This window comes from Pavona decussata, unplaced genomic scaffold (assembly GCF_977016875.1).
Source record: "Pavona decussata unplaced genomic scaffold, jaPavDecu1.1 SCAFFOLD_300, whole genome shotgun sequence".
NCBI classification, from domain to species: Eukaryota; Metazoa; Cnidaria; class Anthozoa; order Scleractinia; family Agariciidae; genus Pavona; species Pavona decussata.
In genome coordinates, this window is record NW_028145697.1 from 285,424 (window position 1) to 301,849 (window position 16,426).

Below are 16,426 nucleotides of genomic sequence, written 5' to 3' on the forward strand. Positions count from 1 at the left end.
GGCACATACTGAACACCTTGCAAGTTCATAGCTTAAAACAGCATTTAATCGGAGATCAGGGAAAGGGGAACTCCCCCCATTGTCCCACAAGACCCAGGGAACCCTGCCAGAATAGAAACTAAAGGAGAGTAAAATCAACAGATCATGATTTGAGAGAGGGATCCCTCCATGGCCATGAGAATACCTTATTGTCTGCTTTTGATTTTCGCACTACGTAATGAACGTTATTAGGGCTAAGTTTCTGTGGTGTTTAAATAATCTTTAATTTTTCTTGTCGTCTTTGTTTGGCGTCTTTTTTTTTATTTTTTTTATTTACTTTTATATTATCTGATTATCGTTAATGTTTTTATTCCCACAGAACTGCTGAAGAAAATCGACGACTTGGAAAAAAAGCTGACTGCACTGATTCAGAAAAAAGGTAAGTCAGTTTACTTCAAAATTTGTCGCATACATTTTTAACGAACAATTCCGTTTAAGGTAATGCGAAAAGGTATTGAGTTCGCTTCGACATAAGGTGAAAAGAAAGCGCAAAGTAGGCCGTTCTCAGAAACGAGAACATTAGATTTTTTTTTTTTTTTTTTTTCAGTTATGTTTAATATCAGAAATTGAGTGCACCCTGGTTTACCCGTCCCTCCGTCCACATTATGTCTGTCTATTTCTATCGTTTATATTGACTGTTTCATAGTTTGATTGATTTACCGCTTAACTATCTGATTGGCCGACTGATTCACCGATTGATTGATTCTTTGCAATTAATTCGTGGTTCATTGATCCATTGAGTAATTGGCTGATTGACTGTTTAATCTACAGACCTGAAGAGTCCATGGGTGAAATTAAATTCCGTCGGCCCCAGTATGGTTAAGCGCCAAGGACAACAAGTTAGGTTCCTTTAAACTGAATCCATCGCTGGGATGGCGGGGCAATAAAACAGAACATGAAAAATATGTTGCTTAAACTTTGCGTCAATTTTATGCCAAAAAGTTCGACCAAAGAAATCATGCCATAAACTAGGTATATCTTATTCCATGCGCTTTCTTCGTTGTTTACGTCATTCGCACGCGCCATATACTAACGGACAGATAATGGCGGGTGTATTCCAGCACTCTTACCAGAAAAGAGAAGCCAAAATAGCAAGATTTTTTGTGGTGGAAAAATAAATCATTTTGCTCATTGCTCATATTTTTCCTCGCCTGGTCGGGGCTCGGAAAAATACTACGCTACTCGCAAAATATCCGTGCGTATTATATGTAAAACCATCGAATAACATAACATAATATTATAGAACATTATGTAATGTAATGTAATGTAAGTAGTAAAGTAAAGCACCGGTTATGATCAAGGCGACTCAGTTGGCTTACTGAACCTTATTTTGCCAAATCGGTTAAAGCAAAATAACACTATTTTTAAACTAAATACAGATCCCTTCGTAAAGCTGAACCCCAAGCCTGTGTGTTTCGGTGCAAAGGGGGCAACTTTTGGTTCGTTTAAAGCCCTGGCTGGTGGTGACCTAATGAAGATAAAGCTGGTTCACTTGTATGGCTACGTCTCCTGCCATAACACCTCTCCCAAATGTTGGTCTCATTGGGGATGCGGCTATTGGAACCTAGATGGTAACACCGATTGGGTCGTTATGTCGGTGACAGATGAAGCTAATACCGAGCTCTTCCCGCCAAAGGAAATCAACAGGCACTACAATTGGGCTTTGATCCCCGGGTACAATTCGCGTTCACCTGAGCTTGTCATGTCCATTTTTCAAACTCCCGTGAAGATAACCGCTGGCCAACAGCTACGACTGTGGTACACCGAAGATTTGAAGAACTCGCTCGAAAGCACTAACGAGGGAAGAGTATGTGCCGATGTTTACGGTTACTTCATATAACTGGGAGGCTGGGCCATTTCTTTTCAAAGTGGACGTTCATTGTATTTAGTTAGATGGTTGTAAAACAAAGAGAAATAAACCAAGCGGGTAAGGGGAAATGTTTCATGTGCTTTGATTTTCAATTCCTTGACATCCAATAAGACAGTGCCAACGCCATTTTCCTTTTCTTGGCTCTTGTTTTCACAAGATACGAGCTTAAAGAAATCACATACTGTTGCTAAACGCCCACATTGCCCTCTGTATTATACTTCCCATTCATAGTTTTAACAAGGGAAGTAAAGTTGAATATCAAAACCTTCAATCTTTGGTGATCATTTCCCTCGTTCTTTTGGCCTTTAAAGGGGCACTGTCATGGCGGTCAAAATTGTATTTTATAAAGAACCCTTTTTCTAACATGAAATTGCTGTTAGGGCGCCGGCAAGAAAATAATAAGACATTTATCCGGGGAAGAACAAGCTAAAGCCAGTTATTAGTGACTACTCTACAATAACACAGCCTAAAGAACTTGAAAAAATTGGTTGCAATCCATTTCCATCCTAGTCATCCGCAGCCAAACATAATTAATACTACTTTCTGTGCATTAGTAGGGTTATTGTTAACCAAAATGAACCTTTAAATTTTGACGATTCCATCGATTAAAATATGTTTTTTTGGCTATTCAAAATAACACCAAAATAGGTGACACTGCCCCTTTAAGTTTGTAAGTAGTGAAATTGTTTAGAGAACTTACTTTGCTAAGCACTATTGGGATTTGACGGGGTAAACACCCTGTCAACGAGAGCAGGCTCGAGACTATCTTCCTTCAGGTCAGCTTCTATTTGGTATGATGCAGTAAGCTCTCACAGCTTTCTCGCACGTTGAGAAATTTGCCCATGAGTAATTTAAATCTTCAAAGCCAAACTTATTCACAGGTTGTACAACCGAGTTTCGCTTATTTCGGTTCATGAGAGTTACGTCATTTGAGACGATCTTAAATTCCCCTGCGTCAAAAGTTTTAGTGGTAAGATGTAAGAAGTGAATGTATTTTGGCTTTTTAAATGTATAATGTTAAGAGCAAACGGAAAACTTTTTATTCTTCTTTCTCTTTCGATTCCTTTTCTTTTTTACATCATTCAATGCTGGATTGCTCAGCGAGGTCACCGTTGGAGGATCTCCCTGCGGTGTTGACATCTTCTGTTTCTTGCTCCTCTTTCGGCGCTTGTTCCTTAAAGATATCCCACCATCATTTGATGCAACCCCACCTTTTGTCTCTGTCGGCGATGATTCCGAAACTTTGAGTTTAGATGTTGCTTGTGATGGAAATTCAATGTCCACATCTTTGCATTCTAATTTGCGTTTCCTACTTGTGTTCACGTTCTCAAAATGCGCAAGTTTAGTAATCATTTGGCTGTCTTTTCTTACAAACAGTGCCACGAAAAATCCATTGGTACAATCCTCACTTGGCGATGCACGAATGCACTTCTCTGCTGTAAAAAGCACAGTGAAATAAATTACGCTCAGAGGGTGTAGACCTTGTTACGACTTTGTAAGCCATTAACTAGTCACTAAAAGAGACGCGGCAGAATTCAAAGAATGTTAAGGTTACCCGGTACCTTCAGAGGTGTCTTCAGAGGTGTCTCGCGTCCAAGCGATGTAGCGCGTCCGGTTTAAACTGTAGATACCTGAACCCCTGTATCAAATTAAAGCTTATAGAGCTGGCTATCCAACTAAACCAAGAATTTTGAAATAAAATGAATTGCCGAATTTTCAGCGCTGTTTTCTCGAGAAAAATTTTTTTCACTTGGAGGAGCCCCTTGAAATGGCTAAATTTGTTCGTTTGCCTTCAAATCTGGACACTAGCTAGTTTAACATATAAACAACAAAAACGTGTCTGCGAATTTTTTCTTTCGAAATATTTTTTCTCCAAGAGCGATTTTTGTACGATTACTCCACATTTTTTTCATCCTATTTCGAAAATGCTCTATAACTTTTCACTGCGATTGAATATGGCAAAACGCAGACACGTTTTTTTTAGCGCTTTGGGTCCGAAACCTGAGGAGCAAATTAAATTAGAAACAAACAAAATTCACTTCGACTTGTAGCTTTAAAAAGGTGATTCGGACGCTCGCAATTAGAGGTCGTGAAAAATTCGACAATTTATTTTATTTCAAAACTCTTGGTATGGTTTGATAGTCAGCTCTATAAGCTTTAATTTGATATAGGGGTTTAGGTATCTACAGTTTAAACTGGACGCGCTACATCGCTTAAACGCGAGACACCTCTGAAGGTATCGGGTAACCTTAAGAAGCATCCCGAACGCCAGTGTTCATCAATAAATAGCACCACAGAAAGTATTGCTCAGCTAAATTAGAGTTCAATCAATAGACTCAAACCACAGAACCAGATTTACAATATACTAAAGGAAAGACAAAAACAGTACCTTTCATTTGAAGGGTCGACAGTTAGGATTTTATCCAGACTCAAAAGTCATGTTTACACCGTGTACAGCTTGGTATACGTAACAACACCAAAAGAAAGTAACGCTCGACTTTGTACAAAATTATTATTTAATTCACGGACAAACACGTTCGAACCTCCTTATGTACAGCACAATAAACAGCACCACACAAAAGCAATGATCAGTAGCTTTCATTTGATGCTTGCACGTACTCAAAAATCACTAAGACGGACCACCATTTACTTACCAAAGAAAAGTACTGAAAAGCAACAATCAAACGGTGGAACCACCCTTTTAGTTAAGTATAATAATTATAAACACAGTCTGCTGAATTACTTTGCAGACTTAAGGACTTCATCGCAAATGTAAATAAAGGTTTGAATTACTTTGTACAGCAAAGATTTATTAGAATGGTAGCAAGTTAGCCTGTCACAAGAAGGCCTTCCGTCAATTAAAAAAAACACTTCGCACACCACAATAATCAACACCACAGGAAAGTATTGCTCAGTATCTGTAATTTGAATGATCAGACTTTTAATAGCCCAGTCGAGCGCCCGTAGGGGCGAGGAGGGATGAGAGGGTATTGTATTCACAGGTTCTACTTTTAAGCGCAAAAAGGTTTCCATCAACAGACTTCGAAGTTAGAGCCACTTTGCACAACCTGATAGTGAATAAGACCATGGTAAAGAAACTGTCATAAGCTTCAAATTGGATAGTTATACTTCGGGATTTAGATTCGGCAACTGTCTAAATTGAACGCGTTTCAAACTACCTCCTTGAAAGACAGCTAGTCCTCTGTGTGTCCAAGACGGAAGACAATCCTCCAGTATAAATCTGCCACCAGTAGCTTTTAAAGCCGCCTTGACTACATCCTCATTTTCCTTCAGAAGTGAGTTGCACAAGAGAAAGATTAAAATATGTATGGCTACCAAATTAAACATTCAGTAGCTGTTTCCTCTTACGTTTTTTTATCTCACAAGAAAACGATTTCAAGATTGCCACATAATTAAACCTTCAGAAGCTGTATCCTCCTCTGTTTCTTCGGAAGCCTATTTTGATGTATTACTAGTCACTTAATACTACCAAAATAGGAAAGAAAAAAAGGGAATTGTCGAACCCCCACCCCTTTTAATCTATTTGAAGGCGCTGCGCAGTTTCAACACTTTTATGAAGTTGGAAACAGCCTGGCTGGCCGTTCTGTGAGTTAATTTGTTGCACACAATGTAGATCGGAAAAATTATATAGTAAGACACAAAAATTGGAGGAAAAAAAATGAAGCGATCAACAAGACGTGAAGTTACTTTTTTTTTTAACTCAGGTTTTTCGAAGCAGTTGCTGTCGTTGTTTGTTTGTTTGTTTGTTTGTTTTGCACATACCTGTTGATGAATGGAGCATGTGGAGTACACGACCCTCTTTACAAAAGGAAAGGACAGTGCATGGTTCAACACTGACAATTGAAACTTGGCGAGTGATTCAAGTCTCTTCTGGAGGAGAAATAAAAAAAAAAACTTACGAAAAATACAGTTTACGAAGAGTCCCTTCTTTTTCTTGGAGATAGTAAAGCCAGCAAACCGCGTAAGCACGTAAGAAAGTTTCCCGCGAGGAGACGGGACGCGCGAGGGGAATCGTCCCTCTGCGTGCCGTGTCTCCTCGCGGAAGGCAATTTTCTCGCGCGCACTCGCGTGGTTCCGCGCTCGCTTTACTATCCCTAAGAAAAAGAAGGGATTGCTTGTAGTCTAAAAAATACAAAGCACCGTTTTAATGGTTTTCTCAAAAAGAATTCTCATAAAAAAAACCTTCTGCGAATCCTTAAGCGTAGACTACAAAACAGACGGTACTTTTGGAGCTGGTCTGCTGTAAGAAAGCGCCTGGTCTTAGGGCTACATGTAATTACAAAAGGCAGGTTTGCCAAAATTTCGGTCGTCTGTTAACTATAACAAAAATCAACACTGCGATTACACGAGAAATGGGCCAGCAGTGCGCTTGGTTGATTTTCCATGCAATCGCGTTCACCCGGGCCAGCAATTTCTCATGACAAAATTCTGCACTGGTTACAGCAAAATTAATATTCGTCGAAAACTGGATATTTCTACGTGACATATGAAGGAACAGAAAGCAATAATGCTACTTGAATGCTGGAAAGGGTGAATGCTAAGGAACAGGCATTGCACCGGTAAGTTCTGCTTCGTGACCTTTCGTCGCGAAGACGCTTCTATACTGAATCTAAGACTTCACACGCACAGTGAGTAAACAAACTGATTACAGGGGAGGGGGGGGGGGGTACTGTGGCAAATTTGTCCATTTTGCGGCAGGGGCAAGGCTGCGATCAGCGTGGTTTACCTAAAGACTGACAGTGAATATATGAAAATTCATATATGTGAACTGAGGAAGAAAGAATGAATAAGTGAACGATCATCGCAGTTATATACGCAACTTAAGCAGTTGCAAAAAGAAAGCCGGACAAAAATTCATGCCCTTCATTACCTAAAGATTGCTTACCAAACACAAAAGAGAAAGACAGAAACAGTATACCCTTACGAGCTGTATCCGAATTTTTTTCTCTTCGAGGCAAAGAACGTACATATACATGTATACACTATTTCTATTCATGCAAACGGTTTGAGATCAAACCATCAAACTATTCTGCAAGCCACATAAACTGTTAAAAAAAATCAAGCGCTGCATCGTAAAATGCAATTCAAACAACAACAGGCAAAAAACAATAGCAACGACAACGAAGATGTACACGAGTACCTGGGCACCCACGCTGATAACAATGCACTGCAATCTAATCATTTGCCATTGAAATGAATACCTCTTACTAACCGAGTCTTTTCCCGTTGATTAATGCGGGCCATAAATCAACGGGAAAAAAAACGAGGATCCGTAACTTACATTGCGGACTGAGAAAACGAGGTTAGTAAGATATTCTTATATGTCTGAGGTTAACCGGGCGCGCGGGAAAGGAAACTTTCAAATTTAGCGGGTCGTACAGTGAAATACGGCCCACAAAATTGACCAATCACGTCGCGCGTACTAGCTAACTGAGAGATATAATAAATTTTGCTAAGTGTTATTACCTGTTTCTCACTCGTTCCTTGTGCTTCATCTACAAGTTTGTCCATCCTGTTCACAATACCCGAGCCACTACAAGACGGATCCACCACAATATACTCAACATTGCTGTACTTTGCAACTGAAGGCTCCACCTAAGATGTTTAAAAAAACTGCCTTTGATGTACTGGATACGATTTAAAAGGGTAGTGCCACGGGGAGTTGGTGAGTTCAACAACCCAGAAACGTTTTCTATCAATACTTTCTCAAACCTACAAATAATGATCCAGATTTGCTATTAATCATAACAAAAACAAAATTCTCGAATCTGATTGGTTATCAGCAGGCCCGGTTTGAGCATTAATTGGACAGTTCACGCGCGTCATGCCTGATGTAATAGTTCAACGGGAAAAAGCATGTCGAAAGATAGTCGCTATTCTCTGCTATGCACTTACACTAAAAGTGACTGTAAAAAAAAACCCTAGAATGACAATAAAAAGATAAAAATTGCAGTGCGGATTAAACACGGCAATACAGTTTCCCTCAATCACTTAAACAGGAAATTCGACCGGTATAAAAGGGACCCGCTGGCCTGGCCATTCTCGCCTCCAGTTGCGTCTTTTTCCATGCGTCTTTTTCTACGACCCTAGCAGATAAAATTGGCCTAGTTTTCGGAAAAAAAAAAAACGCTGTTATATATTAAACCGAATTAGAATCTGATGTCTCATATTGCTGTGGTGGTATTATGAAATTTTGAGGCATATTCAGAGGACGCTTGAGTCAAAAACTTACCACGGCTGAAAAGCGTCTAAATTTGTATTTCACACCCACAAAGGTGTGAAAGGAAGGACGGGCTTGACCTTTTATAGCGGAACTTCTGGTTTAAACGTTTCGACTCCTCTATTTCCACTGACCTCCAAAAAACTACAGTTTGTTGTGGTAACACAATCCACCCCGGCTGTGCTCATCAGCTTGTGCATCACTGTTAGCCTCTTTTTATCAGTGTCAAATGCAAATATTTTGCTGCAAGTAGAGTATGAAAGAAACAGTGAAATTCGCACTGCACACTATAATTATAATAACTTAAGATTAGGTTTATTTTTACGTTAAATCCTTTACACGCAGCATAGTTAATAAAAGGCAATGGTTGTGAGGCCTGGCAAACTTCTTTTGTTACAGCTGTATATGTTTTTGTTAGCATTTTTGGCCTTGACCGTGCACAAACCACAACAAATTTTGAAATGTGTCGGAGCAACTGACCAAGCGAAGCATTCCTGTTAAAATATTCAGCTGTGGTGTGAATATTAAAACAAAGGATTATGCACGGTCGCGGCACTGCCAACATAACTTGCAGCACCACTGTTTTCATAGCAAGGTTCATATTAACCAGTCCCTCAATTAACTATGCACGCAGACAGTTTTTCTCACACTCCTCTAAAGTAATTCATGTTAAGGTACCATATAGTCACCCATATATCCCTAACCCTAACCCTGGCCCTCCATATAGTCACCCTTACCTTACCATGAATTATATGCCCAAAATGTTATATGTTATCGGAAAAAAAAAAAAAACAAAACAAAACAAAACAAAACAAAAAAAACCAAAAAAAGCTGTAAAAAGTGTTTAAAAATTTAAATGATTTGGTGAACATCACGACCAACTGTTGAGACAAAAAACGGAGCTCAAAATAGTATTTTGGAGCTCAGAGAGAAGTTGTAAAATGGGAAACACAACAGGTGAGATTCTTCAAATGTTCTGATTGACTTTCGATTACATTTGAGATCCACAAAAACTCCCATGTTAAGTAAACTTTGGTTACATGTGCTGTAGTGAGTAACGTCATTATCAAGATGAAAAAAAACTGCACTGAGAAGACACCAAGAAGCTCAGTGAACCTCTAAACTCAAAAGTGTTTTGTTACCATCTGATAATTAAAATCGCCTATAATGTGATAATTTATGGAATACTTAATGTACACCCTCATACAGTACTGTAAATGAACATGAATGAAATAATTTGAAGCCCGTTTTGTAGTGAGTCCCTTTGAAACATGACTAGAGCTCGCATATCGTGAAGCAAAAATGCAAATATTACAGTCAAACCAGTGTAGCAAGTTAACGTTCTTTTCATACTGTACATTTATGTCACAGGTACCCAAAACATACCCTTCGTTGTTCATTAAACTTGCCAAGTGACTGCTTTTGTTACCAGGAGCTGCGCAAGCGTCAATCACGTGAGATCCAGGAGGCGGAAGCAGAACATGTGCTGGAAGGCAGCTAGCCTAGGGACATTTTAATTCATAAAGCTAACAGTCTGGGTCCTTGTTATTATATGCTCATGAAGAAAATCAGTTCAATAAACACTGTGTTCTTTACGTGTATTTGTATATAAGCTCTACGAGGAAAATTGTTCTTATTCCTGATGATGCCGTTGATCGACGAAAGCTTGGATTTTAACGTTTGATTTGAACAGTAGCAAGGCCTCATTTGAACTTTAATATAATTATTGTACTTCTGTTCTGGACAATTCTTCTCTATACCAATAAAATGCCCAAAAATGCACAAGAATGAGATGCATGTGTAAGACCCTTATGATAGATAGATATGGACATCACTAAGTATCAACTAATCTTAATTCTATCAAACATATTATTTTCAAGGCTATAGTTTTGTACCGTGACAAAAACAAAAGTACAAAAATATTCCATAACATTTATTCATTGCGCATATGTCACACATTGACATTCCAGTCCTAACAGTATGCAGGATGTTTGTTTCCACCAATGTAATTTAATGGCCTTAGCTCCCATGAGTCTCCTATAGCTCAGTGGTAGAGCATCCGAACTAGTAATCAGAAGGTCTTAGGTTTGACTCCTGAAAGGAACACTCAGATTTCCTTTTACTGAGTAATTGCCAGTGTCACTCACTGAATAATACATCATTCTCAAATAGTAAATCATAAAAAAAAACAACAACAACAATATGTACATCTATCAATGACCCTGGAACAAAAAGCCAAAAATTACCATTGAACAGTAATAATTTCTTCCAATACCTTGTCTTGGAGAAGAATGTATCCACTGACATATAAAGGATGATCATGAAGATCTGTACCAGGAGGAAACACAAGAACGTCTGGGAGGTGTTCATCACACATGAAATGTTTGTTACAAGACTTTTTGCTCTGGAAATAAGAATAACAGAAAACAGTAAATTAGGATTTACAAAGAGCATCTAAAATTCAAGGAGGACCTATGCAAAAATGTGTCACTGGAACCTGAAAGATCACAATTAATTTAATAGCAGATTAAAAAGCAAATACATGTAGTACCCAATGTGTTCTGTACTCAATTGTACATGTACTATGGTTTCCACACTGACAGAAAAGTAGTACTTACACAGTTTCTATTGGATGGTGATGCATGAAAAAGGCTTTCATTTTGACCACCATGAACAGAATAATAAACATCACAAGAAAGCCCTGTTCAACTGGTTTCATTTGATTGATCACACAGTAGCATTCTACATGTATACATGTTGCAGGTTAAAATGAATCCAGGTTAAAATGATTTCAACCTAGGTTGATTTGTATTTTCCTTTGTTAAGGTTGAGTAATTTACATCTGAAACAAAGGAAAATACAAATCAACCTAGGATGAAATCATTTTAACCTGGGATTCAGTTTAACCTACAACATACATACAGTACAGTGTAGACTCAAATAGACTGTAATTATTACAGTAAAAGGTACAAAGTACACATGTGAATATCACTCTGAGACTACAAACTTCACTAGATACACAGAAAAGAACTGCACAGTAAAGCACCCTCGTTTGAATCTCCATATACATGTACATGTGCTAGAACTGCCCCTCTATGGAACATGTTTAAATGTTAAGTACTATAACATTTCAGACAGTAAGTCATTTTTAAGAAAATGTTCAGAGTTCCAGAATGATAACCAGAAACAAAACATATGTTCAGGTAACTTATGTTCATTACTAGCAGACTGCTGCACAAACATCAACTGGAAAACTCACCTGTGCTACATAGGATGCAACATCCTGTTGATGAAGTTGTTCATAACCATTTTGCGTAAACTCTTGAATTACATTTTGTACAGATGTCTTCAATCTGTTGATTCTTACATATCGTGGAATACAACCTAAATGTAGTGAGCAAAATAAAATGAAATAAATATGATGTGAAGTTACATGTAGGGGAAGTGGTCAAAACCACAGTACTATACTCGAACAGGACCCACCAAACTCCAAAATAGATGGTGGCCTCTGCCTGCATCTCCCTTCCTCAACCTCAAAAGATGGTGTTTTTATTTCATAGCCACCCCTCCACCCAGCAGTAAAAAATGACTTCACTTTTCTTGTTTATCTAGCCAATTGGTGACTCTTGCCAGCTTAATACTTATGTGTCAACTCAAATTTTAAAGCCAATAAAGTTTTGTCGGTGGTGTTCATCAGACAGGTGGTGTCTTTGATAACCCCCTACCCCAGACAAGGCGGATCCTCTTCGCACAAACTTGTTATGACCAGTTCGCTAGATTAGAGTCTGCTGTCAGCACTTTCTATAGTTAAGTTAAGTAATTTTGTTTTTACCCCCCCCCCCCCCCTCTCCTCCTTCCCTGGCTTTTTTTGGTCTTGTGAGGGTCACAGGGTAAGAGGTGGGGGAGGGGGCTCTACAGATGGGTCATCTACATGTACAGTGTACATAGTAGACCACACAAGATAGTACTGTATAAAGACTTGCATGCGCATGTAAAAATGTCATGGTCATGAATACTTGGGAATGAGCGTTCAAATAGCTGGTTTCAATAATATTTATTTCTTAAACAGTCACATACATGTACAGAACTGTTGTACATAAATTATAATTGAAGCCTTTTCACCAAAAAAGTAGACAACTCGTTGAGTCTGAAAGGGCTGATTTTTCAGCCACATCCTGGCACTTGATCAAGGTAATTAAAACATATACTGGCAATAATTATATAAAATTGTAACAATTGGTGTATAAAAATACAGTATCATGTACATGTATTCAAAGGCAATAAGGCAATATTAAGGCAATATTTAGAAATGGCATATTCTACAGCTTTAGATGCAACAATTGTCCCATCTAAAGCTGTAGAATACACCATTTTTAAATAACTTCCTAAAATAATGAGTTTCTTTTTATTGACACCTGTTTCAAGAGCGTCCTTGGGTAAAAGGTCTTCATTCCTATGAACCTTAGCTCGGATTTTCAAACGGGCCAAACATGACTGCAGGGCAGACTTGTGTTTTGTAATATACTGCTTCAGTTCTCCACCACACTGAATTCCTTGTCCAAACAGAAAATCGTAAACCAACACCAAGGCATAGTTATGCTTGAGCTAAAACAGAGAGCCTTTCAATTAATATTAAAAACAAAATTTAGTATACCTCTTAGATTACCTATTTTTCTGTTGCACAACAGCTACAGCTGTACACTCTGACAGAGCATAATTTACTAGCCACTGCTGAAAGGTGGACTGATAAAGAGGTTTGCTATTGTCAGTAAATGAACTGATGTTAAATACTAGAAAACATTAATAGAAGAAAGATCCTCACAGTTGTTTATGCAATGAAAGCAGTTGTGAAAAGAAAACCTGAAAGAAATTTGGGCTCGAATGGGATTCAAACCATGACCTCTGCGATGCCTGTGCAGTGCTCGAAAACAGAGGTGGCCATTAGTAAAGGCTCAACTGTACATTGTACTTAAAATTGGTCAAAATTATTTACACTCTGTTCCCACCTCTTCATTTATGAAATCAATGTTACAGTAATTAAGTAAAGCTATTGCCTAGTGTTCAGTAGTCTAGCAGGCCAACTGCAGTCAATGGCACCCAACAAATAACCAACAAGGCCAGCTGAATGAATGTTTAGTAATATTATTAGCAACAGCACTAAACACAGCACCTTCGGCATCAAAGAAATTTCCTTCACATGTCTAAGTAGCAGGACACAGGTGTCAAATCTTTTGTAAGATGGGCATGCTAAGTTGCATGTAGTAAATGAGCACTGCTGCAGCAGTTATCCAGCTTTTTACTTCATTACCATTATATTAAACAAAATAATTTTGATTAAACTTCCAGATTACAAGCGAAGTGTTCTAAACACTCCACCACCCTTCCTCCCTTTACAAGTTGCTGTTCTAACTGATTTTGGTATTTTGTAGTTAAAAGTGAATCATTCTGGTCTTACCTTTTTCTCAAGTTTTAAAAGCTTTGTTTCTTCAAAGATTTCTTCAAGAATCTGTCTGTCTATAATAAGTAAATATAAAATAAAACAAAGGAATAATATCTCAGCTAAATTAGAAACCAGGTATGCACTACTTATCCAAAAACATTAAATGGATGGTGATCGATGAATTGCACAAAATTTGTGCAAAATTTGTGTAATTACTTTAGATAGTCAGGTACAGTGAAAATATATCAGACCATCCTTGGAAACCAGGAAAAGGTGGTCAAGATGGGGTAAAGACTTGACAAGCAAAATCAGGACTCTTGAACATACAGTCCCTAGTTCTGATTTTGCCTCTTGGTTCATGAAGGCTGTAGCTTAAGAAAAATTCCAAGTACCCTACAAGGCCAAAAACGAGGAAGTTAGGAGTCCAACATGCGAAGTGTTAGATGCTGCTACAAAAACATTTAGGTAACCAGAGCATTTTCTTGGGCACTCCAGGCTACTGGGCTCCTGTTAGGCAAAAGCCTTTTGTCACTGAGTTTCTAAGGATAGGAATATCATACAAGAGCTGTGTGTAGGTATGCACTGTAATTGTTCCTGACAATATCCAGGTGATTGTAGCTGGTGCCTTTTGTCTCATTTGAAACTAGTAGCTCAACTGTAGAGTAACAAAAGACGTGATATAGAAGGCATCTCTGGCTGCCACCCTGATCCATGTTAACATTGCTTGATCTCACCCCACCCATCTGGACCAATGACGACACAAATTAGACAGATCAACACTGGGGAACTCCACACCCAACTCTACAGTAGCAATTGGCTTCTTTCTACTTCCCCTTCCAATTAACATGTAAGGATGATTGAAGGAGACTGGGTGAACGGCTTAATCTCGGCTCCCAATGACGTGATCATCTGAGCTGAGACAAGGTGTTTAAATCACAGCCAGCATGATTTATCACTTATTTTAAGACCCTGGTAGGTGGTCAGACTGGGGCCTGAACCTGATACCTTCCATTCACCAGTGCTTTGCTCTCCAAATTGAGCTACAATACATGTCACCAGCTCAGGCAGTGATGTGGAGATTGATGCATGTATAAAACAGAATGTTCCTTTGAGTCTGTCAATATTAAATTCTCATGTGCAATTATTCACATGAAAGCTAGTGCATACACTTGCTTGTAACTGGCTGTTTCCCATACCTCTTAGCTAGGTCAATTTGCTTACATGTTTGTCTAAAATTACTTTTTTGTATTCAAGAGTTTAACAACAAAGATGCAGTATGCTAATGGCCACTCATGGCAAGGTCAGCGGTTCTAATGGAGGTTAGCACATGCACAGAGCACCTCATTGTGGTAGCATGGGAGATTTTTTAGGAGTTTCTGGTAGGTTTGCCTGTTTTTCTCTATTCTTCCACTTTTCTCCCTCTCAAACTGCTGTCGCATTATAATGGGTGACTGGATGACTATCCATGGGGGCTCATGGCTGGGTTGTGGGGATTGCCAGCAATGGGAGTGTGTTTAATACTGTTTAAGGGCCAGCAGGCACCCATCCCCCACTCAGCTTGATGCCATTGTTTTAATATTATTATTATCATACATGTAATGAATCTAAAGTGTAACTTTTCAACTACTACTCAGATTTAGTCAATAGAATTGACTCCAATATTGGATTTTATCTAACGTATCCTCTTTGTTAGTCTCACATGTAAAACTGCCGAAGCGAAAACTTTCATTCATCCTCACATGTGACACGTGCAGTGGAAATATCGGGTAAATGGTATATGTGAAATACTCCGGGGAAAATTACTACAGTATCCTACATGTCCCGACTGTTTTGTATAAATTATGCTGTACTGAGCCGTCCTAAATTTTTGACCTGTGGACAAAAACCTAAATATTTTTGCCACGCCGATGAAAATTCAGTACTACATATGTAATTTCATGTGGTGCTATTCGTTAAGGGTTTGTGGTGCTTTTAATTCTGTTTCATGCAAAATCAAACCTGTGATTTTATTAGCGTTGCTACTCAACAAAATAAGCTCACCTACATTTCAACGTTTCACAAACGAGAGCGTAGAGTTTCTTCTTGTTGGTAAAATGACTGTTGATGGCCAAAGACTTCGCAGTTCCTTGTTTCTTCATTACTTTGTCGACAATGTTCGCAGCATAAGAATACAACGCCGCCGCCATTTTGAAAATGCGTAGTGTCCGCTGACCAGTATAGATTGTTAGCACGTATTACGGGCGCTCAAGCGCGCGCTCGCATACAATAGCCGCTTAACAAATCAAAACTCTGCAATTGGGTTTTGAAATGAACCAGTTTGTACTAAAGAGGGTTATTTCTATGAAGGATATTCAACATAACCTCAGCACTGTGAAGGATCGGGCAGTTTACCCCTCAGTCAGAAATGAAGTAAAGTACTAACGATAAACAAACAAACAAACGATGGAGGCGCGGTCAGAATGTAAAATGTAGAGTCCGTCGCCTACAACATGTGCATTTAGTAAAAGAAGTTGCATTTCTCTGAATTTATACATTCAATGTATTTATAAATTTAACGTACACTTAATGATGAAATAATAGTTGACATAGTTTCAGTAAATATTTAATGATGAACTTATAAAATCTCGACGTTTTGACGTCGTCATGACACCATCATGATTAAGAGAAAGATCATTATTCAAATGTTGCGAAAAGACCTTAAAGTTGAAAAAGATTAACCTAAGACATTAAACAAGGACCTTGAGGGTAAAGAGAACTGACCTACTTGGGGTTTGTAATGCCGTTTGGCGAATAGTTTCTGAGATGAACCGTAGCTGGGTCTCTAACTCTAAAGCGT

At 38.6% G+C, this 16,426-nt stretch overlaps 1 protein-coding gene across 5 annotated transcripts; it reads right to left on the reverse strand.

The window, feature by feature from the left end:
• Nucleotides 1-2,027: 2,027 nt before the first annotated feature.
• Nucleotides 2,028-15,782, reverse strand: LOC146454471 (28S rRNA (cytosine-C(5))-methyltransferase-like). Of its 5 annotated transcripts, none has more exons than XM_085095150.1 (11): nucleotides 15,635-15,782; nucleotides 13,606-13,664; nucleotides 12,566-12,755; nucleotides 11,410-11,534; nucleotides 10,426-10,554; nucleotides 9,537-9,652; nucleotides 8,285-8,393; nucleotides 7,397-7,525; nucleotides 5,693-5,797; nucleotides 5,089-5,197; nucleotides 2,028-3,345 (listed from the first exon to the last, which is right to left on the reverse strand). In XM_085095150.1, exons 1-11 carry the CDS (start codon nucleotides 15,774-15,776, stop codon nucleotides 2,927-2,929), a joined length of 1,632 nt encoding a protein of 543 aa, XP_084951276.1. In that variant the 5' UTR covers nucleotides 15,777-15,782; the 3' UTR covers nucleotides 2,028-2,926. The 5 variants fall into 5 exon arrangements, with proteins under 5 accessions (XP_084951276.1, XP_084951274.1, XP_084951275.1 ...); XM_085095148.1 differs by having other exon boundaries at nucleotides 5,693-5,800; XM_085095149.1 differs by having other exon boundaries at nucleotides 13,606-13,660; nucleotides 15,631-15,782.
• Between the last annotated feature and the right edge of the window lie 644 nt (nucleotides 15,783-16,426).

Excerpts from the sequence above, each read along its gene's own strand:
- LOC146454471 (XM_085095148.1), bottom strand. The coding sequence starts at position 15,776 with ATGGCGGCGGCGTTGTATTCTTATGCTGCGAACATTGTCGACAAAGTA. Across the intron at positions 11,535-12,565 it reads CAAGGACGCTCTTGAAACAG|GTTGTATTCCACGATATGTA; the intron begins GTGTCAATAAAA and ends CACTACATTTAG. Across the intron at positions 5,801-7,396 it reads AAGGAACGAGTGAGAAACAG|AAGAGACTTGAATCACTCGC; the intron begins GTAATAACACTT and ends TTTCTCCTCCAG.